This window comes from Lontra canadensis, unplaced genomic scaffold, assembly GCF_010015895.1.
Source record: "Lontra canadensis isolate GAN:19392208 unplaced genomic scaffold, GSC_riverotter_1.0 scaffold116, whole genome shotgun sequence".
Classification (NCBI taxonomy): Eukaryota; Metazoa; Chordata; class Mammalia; order Carnivora; family Mustelidae; genus Lontra; species Lontra canadensis.
Genome location: NW_022631110.1, coordinates 3,396,241 through 3,414,721, shown reverse-complemented (window position 1 = coordinate 3,414,721; position 18,481 = coordinate 3,396,241). Strand labels below are relative to the sequence as shown.

General features: G+C 42.9%; 1 protein-coding gene across 10 annotated transcripts in view; it reads left to right on the top strand.

Annotated features, from left to right (window-relative positions):
* Positions 1–3,961, top strand: part of SH3KBP1 (SH3 domain containing kinase binding protein 1) — a 335,619-nt gene extending 331,658 nt beyond the window's left edge. For all 10 annotated transcript variants that reach the window (XM_032840763.1, XM_032840758.1, XM_032840760.1 and 7 more), the window contains 2 exons: positions 2,105–2,168; positions 3,200–3,961. In XM_032840763.1, the coding sequence (XP_032696654.1) occupies positions 2,105–2,168; positions 3,200–3,241 (106 nt within the window). In that variant the 3' untranslated portion in view covers positions 3,242–3,961. The remainder of the gene's footprint in view (positions 1–2,104; positions 2,169–3,199) is intronic.
* Positions 3,962–18,481: the final 14,520 nt, after the last annotated feature.

The following is an 18,481-nucleotide window of genomic DNA, read 5'->3' as shown; positions in this document are numbered from 1 at the left end:
CCTGCATAGAGCTAGAGGCCCTGATGTGTCTTGTGGCCAGATACTTTGGGGAGTATTGGGTTAAACATAATTGATTTCTTCTCCAAAAGGACAGCTCTGAGCCTTCGCTGCACACCAGAAAGGTGGAGAAGATAATGTGTGCTATTTTTCTGGAACATTCCTTTTTCTGTAGAGCACCCTAGGACAAGGGTTATAAGGAACTCACTTGGAGCACTGTGGCTCTGTTTGGGTTCTGCTCCACTCCAGCTGGGAGGGGCCGAATGAAATTGGGGCCCCCTGGCTTTACCCCCCACCTGGAAGTTGCCCATTGAATATGCAGAATTAGCCAGATGGAGCTAGAAAGGCTCTCTCACGGTCAGCCAGGCCGCCTCTCACTCCTGAAAGTCCCCAGCTCTTCTCTCAATCTGCGGGTTACAGGCTTGGAGAACCACGGGCCCCAGCCGTGTCCAGGTGGCGTGTGTCTCCTGCCTAGACAGTGACCCCATGGCCCCAGGATATCCCAGAGCACTGGTTCTCAGCCTTCTGAAGAGGACCATCGTTGGGGTCAGTCTGGCCCAGTTCCAGGGCTTTAGCCCTTTCAGTCCTCTGAGAGGGACCGGCCACATCAGAAATGGCCTGTGTCTGCCTCAGAATGAAGACCCACCATTGCTTTGAGGCCGTTCTGCCCCACATTCCTCCCCACTGGAAAGCGCAGGCATATTTGCCCATGACCGTCCCTCCCCAGCCCACGTCTTCTTGAATCGACATGTCAGAGAATCCCCTGCCTCATGCCTGCCTCTCACAGTCGTCCTGCCCAGGGCCACTGGGTCCCTAAAACCTCCGGCCCTAGCTCCCTAGCTCTAAGTGTCCCTTCCCTCTCAGCCTTCAGCGCTACTGACCCCCCTCCTTCCCACGTGTGCGGCTCCTCACCTCCCTGCTCCCGCCTTGGCTCTTCTCCAGCAATCCCCCCGTGTTCCTTCCTCCTCTCGGGCTCAGGCCCTCTTTGACCAGTTCAAGACTTCGTGACATTCTTTGCATTGGCTTCCCCAGCTAACTCCTCCAACCTGCCATAGTCTTCCTGGAATCACGCCATCTGCTTCGGATCTCAGCTACCTCTCTCCTGAGCTCTAAGTAGTGCCCGCTGACATAGAGGTGCATGGCGTGGGCTTGAGTAAATACGGTAACGAGTAACAACCCATTAGCATCCTAGAACCCGGTGCATCATCGGCAGCAGGGCCCGGATGCTGAGCCACATACAGGGACCGTCATGGGGCTCATCTGAAGGGAGCAAATGCAATATAACTTATACCTTAGTTAGTATACTCTCTGCAGTCCTTGTTTTTTTGATTTTCCAACCTAGTTAGTAAAAATGTGCACATAAAATGGAGCATCTGCTACCCTAAAATGCGATACTGTTCTCTGGCCGGAGTGGCAACAGTTGCAGTGTCCTAAGTAGAGTGCTGAGTCTGCAAGATGATTAACTTCGTTCTGCTTCATTATTTAATGTTGTAAAGGGCATTAGACTGTGTACCCTAACTCATGTCTGCTTTCTCTGTGACGTCATTACCATATGGTTAGTTGAGCTATTTTAACTCCGAGATTTCAGGTGTTACTCTTTGTAAGATTTTGTGAGAATCCATGAAAACTTACCAGTAACCTTTTATTAATTTAAAACTCTGTGAGAGTAAGACATACCTGGGCTGCAGTGAAAATTATTATGTAAATACATCTAAAGACCAGTGATTCTATAACAAAGGGCCAGCGAGAGGGAGGGTAGCAGAACCGGAGCCCGGATCCTCGAGTCTAGCCGTTGGCCAAGTAAGGCCACCTCTCTGGCCTCACCTTCCCCATCTTCTCCCTTTAGGAGAAGCTTAGACGAATGGATCTCAAAGATCATTCCAGACCTCCTGTTTGATGGCCACATATTTGGGGAGCCCAGAAATAATAGCGAGCCTTTCTGTCTGCAGTAAATGCCAAACAGTAACAATGCAAAGAAAGAACACAATGTTGTGTCCATGTGTTCGCTGTAAAATGCTCAGATGGATTTGGTGGTGGTAAGAGACTTCTTAGCTCTTACTGCCAAAGTCCGGGCTTGTGTTTAATTTCATGGCCATTTGCTTTTCAGACGAGAGATTAAGCAGTTACTGTCAGAGCTGGATGAAGAGAAGAAAATCCGTCTTCGGTTGCAGGTGGGTACCTTGGGGTCTGGCTGCCTCGAGAGAGGGCCAGTCAGGGGTGGTGGCTGCCTCAGGACTTCATTTTGAAAGTAGACGACTGTCCCTTCTCTGTAGATTCCGATGCACTTCCTGTGGCCATTTTCTTAGAACTGTGTAGGCTCACTTCAATCCTCGCCTGCGATCCAGGAAGTCTTGGGGGAAGGGAGGCATGAATCCATGTGCCCCCAGTAGGGTTTGTCATTTGGAATTTATCTGAAATGTCTCCTCTGTGGAAAGTTCCCTCCAATTTCCAAAGGTCACATTACAGTAACTGCCAGAGGGTGTGGTGCTGGGGGGGCCCCGTTGCCAGCTGGCTTCTGTCATTGGAACTCCAAGGACCACAGCTGTCCACAGTCGGCACTCGCTTTTCTGTACTTCTCACCAAGAGCCACGTCGGTCCTGCCAGGGCATCAGAGCCCCATCCCCCGCCATCCCCTGAGCCAACTCAGCCGTTACCAAATGAGAATGTGCAGAGAGTTGCATGCCCACAGAGAATATGCGGGGGTTGCAGAAGAAGGCCAAAGGCAGACTTCGAGCTTTTGTCCAGCTGGTGTCCCTGGTGCTGCTTGGGACCCATGCTGCTTAGAGAAAGGATAGGTAACCGCTTCTCGTCACTTGGGGGTTGCCGATAGACACCCCCTCGGGCCCCACCAGAGCTGCCTTCCAACACCGCTAGGTGGCCCAGCACATGGGGACAGCACGCTCTGCCCTCTGGCCTGGACCCTGGAATTCTTGCTGCTTCCGACAAATTTTGGTTACCGGGAGCCTGAAAAGGCACACACCCACCACTTCCTAGTGCCTCACATCAGCGTGCCCGTTCTTTAAGTTTCCGTCACTTCTGGCCTCGTTGTCCTCTCGTCCTTCAGATGTCACGTCACCCATTCCACCTTGAAAAGTGTGAAGTTGATTCTTTTCTTTCATTCGACCAGGTTGATTATCTTTCAGCTTCTCTCAATCCAGCGAATTCATTATGCTTTTGTCCGGCTCTTGTTTTTCCTTTATAGATGGAAGTTAATGACATAAAGAAAACTCTTCAATCAAAATGAATACTTGATAAATGAAATGTCACATTATTCATCCTGAGTCCAAGACTCAAATTTTCCACCCCAGCCAAAATAACCTTGTGCCAAAAGATTAAAGGTTTGCCTCCACGTGTCCCTGTTTGAAAGGTTAGCACAGAAGTCTTGATAGCACAACACAAATCCCATCTAAGAGGAGACTCCTCCCCACGGAGTAATCCTGGGCATGGCACTGGCTGTGACTTAGAGCAAATTGTGCTAAAGGCTTTTTTACTATGAGATCTCATGCGAAATGAAAACTCAGGCAGTTTAGTCCATAGTGGTACTATTTTGATGATATTTTCCATTAATAAAATGTAATTTCAGATTATTCGTTTACAAGCTTTATAATTTTATGATTTTTTTAATCGTGTTTTGTCACAGATTCTCCCAGTGTCTGTATCACACATAGTCCAGAGCGAGTGTCCCATCCTTTTGCTTCAGGCAGGAAGCTGCCTCGCTTTGTGTGCCCTCTAGGATTCTATTACATATGCAATTGTAGGTCCAACCCGTCCCTTCCCCTGCCAGCCAAGCCCGCCACCCTGAGATAAATTTTAGCTTATATATGATGGTATATTTACAAAAAAGAGAAAGAGAAAACCTGGTATTTGCAATGATCTGTGCCTTCTTTTTACCACCCTCTTGATTGGAGCTTTTGTGATGCAGCTACCATGATTCAAAAAAATAAAACAAAACAAAACAAAACAAAAAACAAAAAAAACAAAAAAAACCCCCAAAAACCAAAAAAACACAAAAACACAAAAATACAAGAAAAAAAAAACTTTTTTTTTTAAAGCCACTTCTCAAAGTCCACTAGAGGCCACTGTCTTCAAAGCTTCTCTCACCTAGCCAAAGGTCCCAAGAGGAGACAGCTGTGAAGTTGGGCGCGCTCTGTGGTACCCGCTGTGACGTTTAAGTTCTCCTAGTTGTAGGTTGTTCATGGAACTAGAAATGTCACCCCTGCTTGATTTTTCATCAGCCAAGTTAAACCCCTGCTTCCTGTCTTTTGCACCTTTTGCGTGAACAGAATATGCATTATGAAAGCAAAAATAAATAAACGTAAAATGCAATGAAAACAAGGGGGGGAAGTTGTGTTATTTCCTGCACTGGGTTATCCGTGTGTGCTCTTGTTTAAACTGTACTCACATAATGTCATTTGCCTTGTTCCCTTGTAACCCCTTCCTCAGGTCCAAGAGAATGGTGGGGAGGGGAGCTCTTGTTGAAGTGTAGCCATTGGCTTTTTCCTGCATTAATGGAATTGCTTTTTCCGTCCCAAGGAAACTGGTGTTTGCCTGTCCACTCTATCTCTGTAGCAAATGAACACCTCAGGCTTAGCCTATGTAACTGTTTCCTCATCCTTAGCTGAAAACAAGGGGGCATACTGTATTGCAAGATTTTTGGGGGATTGGGGGGTGGGGGTGGTCCCATCAGGGCCCCGATGATGTTTTATGTGTTTCTCAAAAGCTGCTTTGTCTATTTCCTGAGTTTTAGAGTGAAAGTACTAAATATTAATGGATTTGCACAACCACAAAGAATGAGAATTGATAACACGGAAGAAGTAATGCAAAAAAAGAAATCAACACATGGTATCGATTATCCCAAATATTACAGATAAATGTCTCCTTCTTCATCTCTCCCTTCCCCACCTTCCTCTTGCCTACATGCTCATCCTTGCTGCTGGAGGCTACTTCTCTCGAGTACTGTACTCACCGAGTCCGGTCCCCCTGGTCTTCCAGGACGGTGGGCACGATTAAGGGGAAGGGAGTATGTAAAGAAAGAAACCTCCCATCCTGCATTCCCATGTCTGGACATGTTGCCTTTGCAGCAGCCTTGCTCGCAGTGTGCTTGGGGCCGGGAGCACCAAGTTTCCAAGGGCAGCATAAAACATTGCTGAACCCCTTCGCTCTTCTAAGCATTTCTACGTTAAACTTAAAGCCTTGAGAGATTTCCCACTGCCTAGTATAAGAATAAGGATTGAATTCATTGACATTTGGATTTCTTATTTACTCATCGTGAAAATCCCTAATGATATAGTTTTATACGATGTGTATACGAAGTAGGATTGTTAATAATTCAGTTGAGAGGTTGAGCGCCCTGGTGGGGCACTGGCAACCTAGAATGTTGAGGGCTGTCCTCTTCCCCTCATAGAAGCCACAGGCTTTCTTTGTATAAAGAGAGGGAGAAGTGATTCTAGAAGGAAGAGTTGGCATATCTAGCTTCAATCCCGCCCCTTGGGCTAACCAGCAAGAGGATTCTACATTATGGACCTGACGAGCCACTGCCCGAACAGCCACCATCTTTACTCTTTACAAAATGGACCCGTCAAGAATATTGAAAAGCGTGGAAGGATCACTTTTGAAAAAAATTCTTTTGCATTCAGCATGGACTCGACCAGCATCTATGGAGATTATTTTTTTGCTTCATTTTCTAAAATTGTATTTAGAAAAGTCTTAAGTATTGTGCTTTGTAAAGAAGATGATTAAAATGAAATTTTGTGAAAATATTTTTGTTCAAAGTTGTCATGGTCCAAGAGCAATGATTTCTTGGAATTCAAATCATTTTTCTCCATTTTACACAACTTGATTACTCTTACAGAAGTGTCTTTGGAAGACATGGAAGATAGTACCCTTCACCTCACTTATCTTTGCCACGTGAACAGAAACAACCCATTAAAATCCGTGGCTGTGAGTTCCATTTTTACGTTGTTCGATTTACCATTCATATTTTGGCAGAAAATTCTAATTAGGCCTATGTTGTTTTTTAGTGTAAAAACCATTAAATTATCATTATTCGAATAATTGTGTAAAGCCACTTTTATTCATCCACAGCCCTCTAGACAGCATACTCAAGTACATGATTTGTTTTCTCCTATAAGGACAGCCTGTATCTATCATCACACGTGTGCCTTTGGCTACTAATGGCAGAGTTTTATTTCCTTTCATAACCAGCTCCTTGATGGAAAAACCACAGGGTGTGTAATTTATTGCTCACAGTTGCCACAGTCTCTATTAAGAATAATCCCCAGGCCCCACAAAGGCCTTTGTATCTTAACCTGAGGTCACCAGGGTCTCTTTTCTGTATTAGATTAGGTTTTCGTTCTCTAGCTATTTTCACACAAATTAATGTCAAGATGTTGAGGCCCCAAGAGGGCTTGGTGAAAAGCTTTTCTTTTTGGTTTAATACAAATGAGAAGTGCAACAAAGCCACGCGTGCGTGGGTGCTAGGTGTTCAACACGGCTGATGACGGCATCCAACAAAGCGAAGTCTCGGTGCCTACAACCCAGGCCTGGGGAAGAGGATGCTGTTCCCAAAATTCGGTCTAATGAGGGAACACAGTGGCCAAGGCAGAGAAACTCTTTCCTGGCTGGAAATAAATGTTTGTCAGTAGTGTAAGGATGGAGAGCGGGTCATGTCTCTTAAGGTGATGAGCAGTTGCTGTCGTTCCTAGTTCTGTCCCTCAGGTCACTGAGGCTTGATTCCCAACACATGGAGCAGAAGGCAGTCCCTGAAGCCAACGAGAACCCGTGAAGTAGATGCAGGTCCCAGGGAGGTGGTTTATTTCATGGGTTTTTTTTTTTTAAGATTTTTTTATTTATTTACTTGACAGATGGAGATCACAAATAGGCAGAGAAGCAGGCAGAGAGAGGAGGAAGCAGGCTCCCCGCTTAGCAGAGAGCCCGACGCGGGGCTCGATCCCAGGACCCTGGGACCATGACCTGAGCCGAAGGCAGGGGCTTTAACCCACTCAGCCACCCAGGCGGCCCTTTCATGTTGTTTTTAATCATTCCCATATTGGAGTGGCTGTGGCGGGGGACAGCCTTTCCTATAAATGACATTGCGTGGTCATTATGTTTGTGAATTCAGAGTTCATGGTAAAATGGGCTATTCCTTTTTTCTTGTTAGAGCAATAGGTGAGAAAATACTTTTTAAAAAAGATTTTATTTATTTGAGAGAGAGCGTGAGCTCGAGCAGGGGTGGAGGGACAGAGGGAGAGGCTGATGCTTAACCAACTGAGCCACCCAGGTGTCCCTTGGTGATAGAATACTTCAACCGAGCAATAGAACAAGGTCACCTGGCAGGCTGTAGATAGAATTTTCTGAGGAAAAAATAGAAAAAGAAAAAAAAAATGAAAAAACAAGAGAATTGAATTCCTGGGAACCCAGATTCCCCGGGGAAGTTTTCTTTAAATGGCAGCAGGTTTAATTAAATGAGGCAGATACAGCACTGTCATTTAAGCCTAAGTCATGAAAGCTTCCCTTCCCTCTCACCCCTGTAGAATGTTACTAGGTCTCCAGGAAATTAAGATTTGTTGTCAGGCGTTGAACTTCTTGATGGGAAGGTGCCCTGGAAATGCAAAACTCCGTTATAGTTTCTATTAACTAAAAAAAAAAAGTTTAGAGCGGTTTACAGACCAACTTGCAGCAAGCCGATAAGGCCATCCTGAAGCCAAACAGAAAAACCAGGAAAAAAAGTCAATAACATTTCCGTGGTTATTACCCAAAAGTAAAACAGATGTTTTAAGATTCTCTTCAAGCTTCATCATTCTTTCTCAGTCTGAATCTCAATCTGAGCGAACCAAGAACTTGGCTGGGGCAAGTTGAACATGTGTCAAGTCCTTACGATGTGCTGGACACCAGGATAGGTGCTGGATGCAACGTAGCCCCTGTCCTCCTGGAGCTCAAATTGGGGGAAGCAGGCAGATGAGCAGGCAAGTCTTCCACAGTATGAGGACATGACCTCAGAGAGAAGTCCAGGGACCTTGGAACTGGAGCCTTGACAGTGGGGAGGACAGAGGAAGAAGGGTACTTTTGGTTAAATCCAATTTTTAAATTTTTTAATAGATTTATGTATTTATTTTAGAAAGAGAGAGAGCACAAGTAGGAGGGACAGAGAGAGAGGGAGAGACTCTCAAGCAGATGCCACGCTGAGCATGGAACCTGATATAGGGCTCAATCCTATGACCCTGAGAGCATGACTTGAGCTGAAACCAAGAGTTGGAGGCTAAACCAAGTGCACCATCCAGGTGCTTCTAAATCCATTTTTTTTAATGTTGTAAAGCTGTGATGAACCTCTTTGGGCATAAATCTATGTCCACATTTCTGATTTTTCTTGAAGATAATTCCTAGAAGTGGAGTATGAGTATGAGTTGCTTAAGGTTTTAGCAAGAATAATTTTTGCACAAGCAACAAAATCAAAAATAAAGAAGTGGGACTATGTCAAACTAAAAAGTTTCTGCACAGCAAAACAAACCATCAGCAGAGTGAAATGACAGCCTATGGAATAGGAAAACAGTATTTGCAAACTACACATCTGATAAGGGGTTAATATCAAAAACATAAAGCATTCATGCAACTCAATAATAAAAAAACAAATACCCCAACTTAAAAACAGGGAAAAGATCTGAATAGACATTTCTCCAAAGACAATACGCAAAAGACCAACAGGTACATGAAAAGATGCTCAACATCGGTAATTACTAGGGAACTACAAATCAGAACCACAATGAGGTACCACCTCCCACCTGTTAGAATGACCATCGTCTAAAAGATAAGAGAGAAATGCTGGTGAGAATGTGCAGAAAAGGCAACCCGTGCACAGTGTTGGTAGAACTGTTAAGTCGGTGCAGTCACTATGGAAAACAGTATGGAAGATCCTCAAAGATTAAAAACAGAACTACCCAATGATCCAGCAATTTCACTTCTGGGAATATATCCAAAAGTAACAAAACACCAACTCAAAAAGGTAGCTGTACCCCCATGTTCATAACAGGATTATTTATGAGAGCCAAGTCATGGAAACAGCCTAAGTGCCCATTGATGGATGAATGGATAAAAAAGTTGTATATGCAATGGAATATTATTCAGCCATTAAAAATGAGGAGGTCCTACCATTTGTAATACCATGAATGTACCTCGAGGGCATTATGCTAGGTGAAGGAAGTCAGATGGAGACAGGCAGATACTGTATGACCTCACTTACACTTGGAATCCAAAAACCAAAAGCCAAACCAAACTCATAGAAAAAGAGATCACATCTGTGGGTGCCAGAGGTGGGGAGGGGGATTGGGAGGAAGGTAGTCAAAAGGTACAAACTTCCAATTATAAGATAAATAAGTACTGGGGGTATATAGCTATCACTGCTGTACGATATATAGGAAGGTTTTTAAGAGAGTAAATCCTAAGAGTTCTCATCCCAGGGAAAATTTTTTTCCTTTTATTCTTCTTTCTTTTTATTCTGTCTATGTGAGAAGATGGCTATTAGCTGAACCCAGTATGGTAATCATTTTACAATATATATATAAATCAAGTTATCATGCTGTATGCTTTAAACTTACACAGTGATCTATGCCAATTATATCCCAATAAAACTGGAAAAAATATTCATCCATATGGATAAGTCCCCAGAAAGGAAAACAACATAATGAAAGTGTTTGTTTCATTAAGGTGGTGAAACCGTGGGCTACAAAATGGTTTTCTTTTAATATTGTTATTATTTGATAATTAAAGAAGATAATTATAAAAAATGTTAGAAATGTAAGGAATAACTCTTGCCTGATTATAAACACAGTTGAATTAACATTAGGATGCAAAAGTGACTAACCCCCCAGTTGTCCCCTAAGTTCTATTTGCCTAAACCTCTGTGGGTGTCAGGCTTGGGTCTCTTCCTCCTGGATAGTCACTGCTCACAGGTCACCTCATCAGAGAGGCTGTCCCTAACCCCCTAAACCGAAGAGCAACTTTAGCCTCGATCCTCCCTCAGACCCCATATATCGATACCCTACTTAACATACACACACGCACACACACATGCACACACACCCATCTGTTTTCTGTCTCCCTTCCTAGACTGAAACTGCCATAAAGGTAATAACATCATTTCCTTCACTGCTGTATCTCCAGTACCTAAAACGGACCCAGGTGCATAGTAAGCATTTGATATGCATTTGTTGACTGAATACATGAATTGACCATTGTGACTGAAGCCAAGTGGAATTTATTCCATACATTTGAGCAGGACAGTTTTGCCTTTACAAAAACTCTATGTGCAGGGGGCCTGGGTGGCTCAGTTGCTTAAGTGTCTGCCTTCACCTTGAGTCATGATCCCAGGGTCCTGGGGTCGAGACTCGCATCGGGCTCTGTGCTAGGTGGGGAGCCTGCTTCTCCCTCTCCCTCTGCTGCTCCCCCTGCTTGTGCGTGCTCTCTCTCTTCAAATATATAAATAAAATTTTAAAAAGAAAACTCTGTGCAAAAATATAGCATTAGGGAGAATTCATGACATAAAACGGTTACAAAGAAAGCCTTCAGAGGCACTTTACTTGTATGTGAGTCTCAGCCAATGTCTGGAGCCTGAAGAGTGCTGACATTACCATGGATATTAAAACAAATTCACATGATCCACACACTGTTACCTCTAAGACTGTCATCCACTACTAGAAAACCATGGCTACCCCTGTTTTAAGACATAAATCATTCTTTTGTAATTACATTCACGCCGGGGTGCCTGGGTGGCTCAGTCTGTTAAGTATCTGCCTTCGTCTCAGGTCATGATCCCAGGGTCCTGAAATCAAGTTCTGTGTCCAGCTCCCTGCTCAGCGGGGAACCTACTTCCCCCTCTCTGTTCCTCTCCCCTGCTTGTGCTCTCTCTCTTTCTCTATCAGATAAATAAACAAAATCTTTTTAAAAAAGCTAGGTTTGCTCTGGAGAAAGAATGAATTCAAAGGTGAGCATATTTCTGACAGTTTGCTTTTGGCACTTCTCTGAGGTCATGTGAGAACCTCATTGCTGCCCCTTAGGGCTGGTCATCTGCTCTGAAAGTGATGAATAAGGAGGAAATGCACACGAGTCCTGGGCCTCCAAGATGTGCCATGGAGTTCTTAGAGTGCGATCCCTGGAAGGGCAGTAGTAGCAACACCAACCAGGAACCTGGTAGAAATGGAAATTCGGGGTCCCTGCCCCAGACCTAATGAATCAAACTCTGGAAAGGGACCCAGCAATTTGTGATTTAACAAGTCCTTCTGAGGATTCTGATGCACACTCAAACTTGAGAACCACTGTCATGGCAGGGCGGATTATCTCATTCTCCATGAGTTGTGTATAGAATAATTCATAATAATCTTCTCCAGAGATCTCTATTCGATTGTGGCCACATCACAACAAGGTGCACTATCCAGAAACTATGCAATAGTCTATTAGGTTGAACCGCATGAAATTGACATTCTTATAGGTCAAATATTATTGAATAGGGCTTCTGGTTTTAGCTCAGAAATGAGAGAGCTACAAGATGTCCTTCCCATGCTTACAATAAGAAAAAGTCTGGACAGACTGGAAAGTAAAAGAGAACTGAGTTTGCAGAGCAAATGGCTGTTTCAAAATCTGGAGAGAGTTTCTATGAGACATGGAGCCTGGACATTTGCTTACCAGGGACAGAAGCTACCAGATGCCATAGAAGTGGATAGGATGATCAAGGTAGAAAACTGAACAAATTGCTGGAGGCTGAGTGTGGGATAGCTTGAGAGTATGAAGCTCCTAGTGGGAGAGGTTCCCACACTTTGACAGGCTTTTCCTCCAGGACCCCAAGTGGCTCTTTCATGGAGCCACTGAGAAATCCACACAGACCTTTCCCACTTAAGGGACAAAAAGCTTATTCTGCAGTGGGAAGGACAAGGTCTGAGGGTACTGGTGAAATACCATTGCAGCTTGGGGAAGGGAATTTCACCCAAACCCAGCCTCAGCCCCCAACTCACCTAAAAAATAAATATTTAATCCTAAGGCAGAAGGGCCTCAAGTCTGTTGACTGAGAACACTGATGGATACCCATTGCATCTGCGGGAAGAGACTGGCCAAGGAGCGCTCTATCTCTGGAAGAGGGTCAGGTGCACTTGTGAATACTATACCCCTAAAATTAAGGCTTCTAATGTATAAGCTATAATATCTAAATATATGATATTTATAAATATGAGGCTAGTATTACTCTGATATCAAAACAAGGAAAAGACAGTACCCTAGAAAATGAAAACTGCAATTATAAATGCATAATATTTAGATATATATTTTTATGTTTTCTTAAGGTTTTGTTTATTTATTTGACAGAGAGAGATCACAAGCGGGCAGAGAGGCGGGCAGAGAGAGAGGAAGGGAAGCAGGCTCCTTGCTGAGCAGAGAGCCCGATGCGGGGCTCTATCCCAGGACTCTGAGATCATGACCTGAGCCAAAGGTAGAGGCTTTAACCCACTGAGCCACCCAGGCACCCCTCTATATGTATTATATATAATATGTAATTAGACTACGCCCCCCCAATGCTCCACTGGCACACTGACAAAACTTTAGGAATAATAACGGTGGATTACAGCAGGGAGAGCTGCAAGAGACAGGCTTTCTCTGGAGAGCAGCACAAAGGAAAGCCCCAAAACCAAGAGGAACAACAAAAAAGATCGCTAGAGGAGTTAAAAGTTTCTGGTGTCCATAGGAACAACAAACCTCAACACAGCCCAATTCCTGGCTGGGATGACACAAATTCCTACATGAAAGGCTTATTTAGCACATTATCTGCTGCCTTGTATAAAATGTCTAGCTTTCAACAAAAAGCTACAAGGCACGCCAAAAGCCAATAAAAAAGCAATCTAAAGAGACAAAGCGATCCTCAGAACCACTTAGATATGGCACAGCTCTTGGATGTATCAGAGAAGGAACTTAAGATAATCATGATTACTATATTAAAGGCTACAATGGAAAAAGTAGACAACATGCAAGATCAGAGAGGAGATAGCAGAGATGGAAGCTCGAGGAAAGAACCAAATGGCTGGAAATTAAAAATGCACTAACAGAAATGAAGAGTGTCTTTGATGGACTCATTGGAAGACTTGAATGTTTATGTTTACTTGAATAAATACCAGGACTGACAAAAAGAGAGAAGAGACAAATCACCAAGTTGGGAATGAAATGGAATGCCACTGCAGACTTCGCAGCCATCAAAAGGTGAAGAAGGGGGATTACTATGAACAACTTCCTGATCTAAATTCAGCATCTTAGGAGAATTGGGCCAATTCCTCCAAACTCACAGACTATCAAAACTCAACCAAAATGAAATAAACAAGCTTAACAGTTTTATAACCATTACCAAAAATATCAAATGTGTAATTAAAAGACACTAAAAAGGAAATCTCCAGATCCAAATGGTTTCACCGGAGAATTCTACCAAACACTTAAAGAAGTAACCCCAATTCTTTTTTAAAGTAGAGAGTTTTCATCTTTTTTTTTTAAAGATTTTATTTATTTATTTATTTATTTGTCAGAGAGAAAGAGAGAGAGCGAGCATACAAGCAGGCAGAGAGGCAGGCAGAGGTGGAGAGAGAAGCAGGCTCCTTGCTGAGCAAGGAGCCCAATATGGGACTCAATCCCAGAACCCTGGGATCATGACCTGGGCCGAAGGCAGTGGCTTAACCCACTGAGCCGCCCAGGCGTCCCAGAAGTAACACCAATTTTACACAATCTTTTCCGTACAAGAGAAGAGGATAGGACACTTCCCAAATTATTTTATGAGGCTAGTATTACTCTGATATCAAAACAAGGAAAAGACAGTGCCCTAGAAAAGGAAAACTGCAGGTCAGTATATTTTATCAACATAGTTACAAATATTCTTAATAAAGTATTAGGAAGTAAAATCCAGAAATGTACAAAAAGAATTATAGGGCGCCTGGGTGGCTCAGTGGGTTAAGCCGCTGCCTTCGGCTCAGGTCATGATCTCAGGGTCCTGGGATCAAGTCCCGCATCGGGCTCTCTGCTCAGCAGGGAGCCTGCTTCTCTCTCTCTCTCTCTCTCTCTCTCTGCCTGCCTCTCTGTCTACTTGTGATCTCTCTCTGTCAAATAAATAAATAAAAAATATTTAAAAAAAAAAAGAATTATATACCACAACCAACTAGAATTGATTTCAAGTATACAAGTTCAACATTGGAATATCAGTGTAAGTCATGATATTGATAGGCTGAAGAAGAAAAAAATCATATGATTATATCAATTCATGTCGAAAGAGCATTTGGAAAAAAAACCCAATACCCATGCATAGTGATGGTGCTCAATGAACTAGAAATAGAGGGAAACCTCCTTAACTTGCTGAAGGGTATCTGCCAAAAAAAACACAGCTAACATCATACTCAGGGTGAAAGACTTAATAGTTCCCTTCTAAGATTAGAACAAGACAGGGATGCCTGCTGTCAGTGCTGTTATTCAACATCGAACTGCAAGTTCCAGCCATAGCAACAAGGCAAGAACAAGAAACAAAAGGCATGTAGCTTGGAAAGAAGAAAAAATTTTCCCTATTTACAGATCACATGATTGTCTACATGGAAAACCCCAAGGAAAAATCTCACAAACCTCCGGAAGTAAGCTCAGCGAGGTCATGTAATAAGAGAAATGCAGTGCACAGGAACAATTGCATTTCTACAAATTAATAATGAATATGTGGAACCTGAAATTACAAACCACCCCATTTATATCCACTCTAAAAAAACACTAAATACTTGGGCATAAACTTAGTATGGACGTAGTCTGGATGCTGAAAATGAGAAAATTCTAATGAAAGAAATCAAAGAAGTTCATCTAACTAAATGGAAAAGAGGAGTGCATTCATACATTGGAAGATTCAACACAATAAATATGTTTAATTCCTTCCAAATTGAATCTATATGTTTATGTAATTCCCATCAAAATCCTAATGAGGTTTTTTTGTGGACATGGACAAGCTTACTCTGAAACTTGTGTGAGAAAACACAGGCTCTAATACAGCTACAACGGTCTTGGAAAAGAAAAACAAAGGAGGAATCAGTCTCCCCACTATTAAGGGTTAGTATATAGCTTCAGCAGTCAGGCAGTGTGGACTGGTGGAGGGATAAATACATAGGTCAGTGGAACAGAATACAGAACCCAGAAATAGACCCACACAAATATTCCCAACTGATTTTTGACCATGGGGTAAAGGGAATGTAATGAAGGAAAGATAGTCTTTTCATAAAATGGTACCAGAGCAATTGAACAACCAAGAGGAAAAAAAAAATCTAAATCTCTACCTAAATCTCACACCCTATACAAAAATTAAGTAAAAGTGAATTTTAAATGTAAAATGCAAAGATACAAAACTTTTACTGTAATTATTATTTATAAGTAGGCTCCATGCCCAGCATGGAGCCCTGTGTGGGGCTTGAACTCATACATGTGAGATCGACACCTGAGCTGAGATCAAGAGTCAGATGCTTAACTAACTGAGCCACACAGCCACCCCTAAAGCTACAAAACTTTTAGGGAAAAAAATATAAAAGAAAATCTTTGTACCCTAGGGCTTGGCAAAGAGGTGTTTTTTTGTTTTTTTTTTAACATGGAATTAAAAGCATAATTTATAAATAGAAAAATTGATAAATTGGGTCTTATCAAGATAAAAAACAAGTGTTCTATGAAAAACCTCATTAAGAGGATGAAAAGACAAGCTACAGACTGAAAGAAAATACTTGCAAACCACCTATCTGGCAAAGGACTAGTATCTACAATATAGAGATAACGTTTAAAATTCAACAGTAAAAAATCAAACATTCCAATGTTTGAAATTAGAAAATGGGCACAAGATATGATCAGATATTCACCAAATAAGATATATACATGGCAAATAAGCACTTGAAAAGATGCTCAACATCAATATTCATTGGGAAATGCAAACTAGAACCATAAAAAGATATTACCACACACCTATCAGAACAGCTAAAATGAAAAAATAACAACCCCAAATACTGGTAAGGATGTGGAGAAACCATATCACTCCTACATTCCCAATGGGGATGTGAAATGGCATAGCCACTCTGGAAAACAACTTGGCAGTTTCTTAAAATAATTAAACATGCAACTACCATGTGATGCAGAATTTGCACTCCTGGGCATTTATCCCAGAGAAATGAAAACTTAGATTCACATAAGAACCTGTACATGCATGCCCATAGGATTTTTATTCATATAATCCCCAAACTGGAAGCAACTCAGGTGTCTTTGAAAGGATAAATGGTTAAAGAGGCTGTGGTACGTCCATACCATTGAATAGTGCTCAGCAATCAATGGAATGGATTACTGATGTGTGTAACCTCTTGGGTGTATCCCAGGGGAATTAGGCTGGATGAAAAAAGATAATCCTAAAAGGTTACACACTATATGATTCCATTTATATAACATTCTTGAAACGACAAACTTCTAGAAATGGAAAACAGATTAGTTGCCAGTAGTTAGGTATGGGGTGCGAGGAGAGAGATGGGTGTGGGGGTCAAAGGGCAATAGAATGTAGCCGTTCCGCATGCTGACAGTTGGCATCACGGTCTTGGCTGTGATCGCGTACTGTAGTTCAGCAGGATGTTTCCACTGGGGAAAACCGACTGAAGTGTACACTAGGTCTCTCTGCATGATTTCTTACAATTGTATATGAAGCTACAGTTATCTTAAAATAAAAATGTTTAATTTTAGGGGCACCTGGGTGGCTCAGTCAGTGGAGCCTCCAGCCCATTATTTCAGGTCAGGTCATAATCTCAGGGATCTGTGCTCAACAGGGAGTCTGCCTGAGGATTCTCTCGTCTCCCTCTGCCCCTCCCCCCTCACTTTCTCTCTCTCTCGGATAAATCAGTCAATCAATCAATAAGGGTCACCAGCGTGGCTCAGTCCATTAAGCATCTAACTCTTGATTTTGGCTCAAGTCATAATCTCAGTGTCCCAAGATCGAGCCCTGCCTCGGACTCTGCGCTCAGCAGAGAATCTGCTTAAGATTCTCTCTGTCCCTCTGCCCTTCCCCCATCATGCTCTCTCTCTCTCTTTCAAATAATAAATCTTTTAAAAAAAACTAAAATAGAGTACATGGATGGCTCAGTTGTTAAGCGTTTGCCTTCCGCTCAGGTCATGATCCCAGGGTTCTGGGATCGAGACCTGCATCTAGTTCCCTGCTCTGCAGGAAGCCTGCGTCCCCCTCTCCCAGTCCCCCAGCTTGTGTTCCCTCTCTCGCTGTGTGTCTCTCTATCAAATAAATAAATAAAATCTTTTTTAAAAAAACTAAAATAAATGCTTTTTTTTTTTAAAGATTTTATTTATTTGACAGAGATCACAAGTAGGCAGAGAGGCAGGCAGAGAGAGAGGAAGAAGCAGGCTCCCTGCTGAGCAGAAAGCCCGATGCGGGGCTCGATCCCAGGACCCTGGGATCATGACCTGAGCCAAAGGCAGAGGCTTTAACCCACTGAGCCACCCAGGCGCCCAATGCAGCTTTTTAAAAATGTTTCATTTTAAAAAGTTTTTTGCACACACAAAACAGCAATTGAAACAAATAGGGAATCTTCTAGAAGAGAATCATCAAGGTGGTGACTAGCCTGGAAATCATGTCATGGAGGAATGATTGAAGGCTCTGAGAGGCAGGGTATCACCTGAAAAAAAGAAAAAAAAAAAGACCTAAGAGCAGTACTTGGAAAGCTGCCACATTCAAGAATTAAATTAGAATCAATGGGTAAAAGTTACAAGAGAAGATTACATTTGAATATATGGAAGAAATTTCTAGAAATTAGAACTGTTAAAATATAAGATGATGGAATCCTAAATATCTAGAGATCCTGGACTTGCTGTTTCTTGAACATACCAGGATGCTTTAGGGCCTTTGCACTGGCTCTTCCCTCGGCCTGAACTGCTCCTTCCGTATGTATTTGCATGGCTAAACCCTGATCTCGTTCAAATTTTTGTTCAATGTCCATTGCAAGTAAAGTGGGTGCTCTGGTTCATGTTATCATCAACCTCCAGGCCGTAAGCTGGTGAAGCAGGAACCATCTGGAATGTTACTGGTAGCAGAAAGTGGATGGCAGAGAAAAAAAGAGAGCTCTGGACAGTCTTGCACCAGTAACGAAATGCTCAAAGTGAGTTTCCAAGTGAGGCTGGACATTGCCGGAAAAGGGAATTGGAAATGAGAAGAATATTTTTGGAGAGAGATTGGTATGCTGGTGAGTTCCTCCCTGCCAATGGGGTGTTGGAAGGCTGCCTATCACTTACCATGAGCCTGGGGAAAGGATTCGAGGAGACTTTGCTACATATGTCCCAAGACGTTTTCAGGACAATAGAGGACAGGTGTCTGAATCATACCTCAGAAATCTGGAGGTCGAGATGGCTGAAAGCTCAAACGAAGGCAGCGAGAGAGGCTGGGTAGGAGTGGCCGGCACCCCCAGAGGTTGTGAGG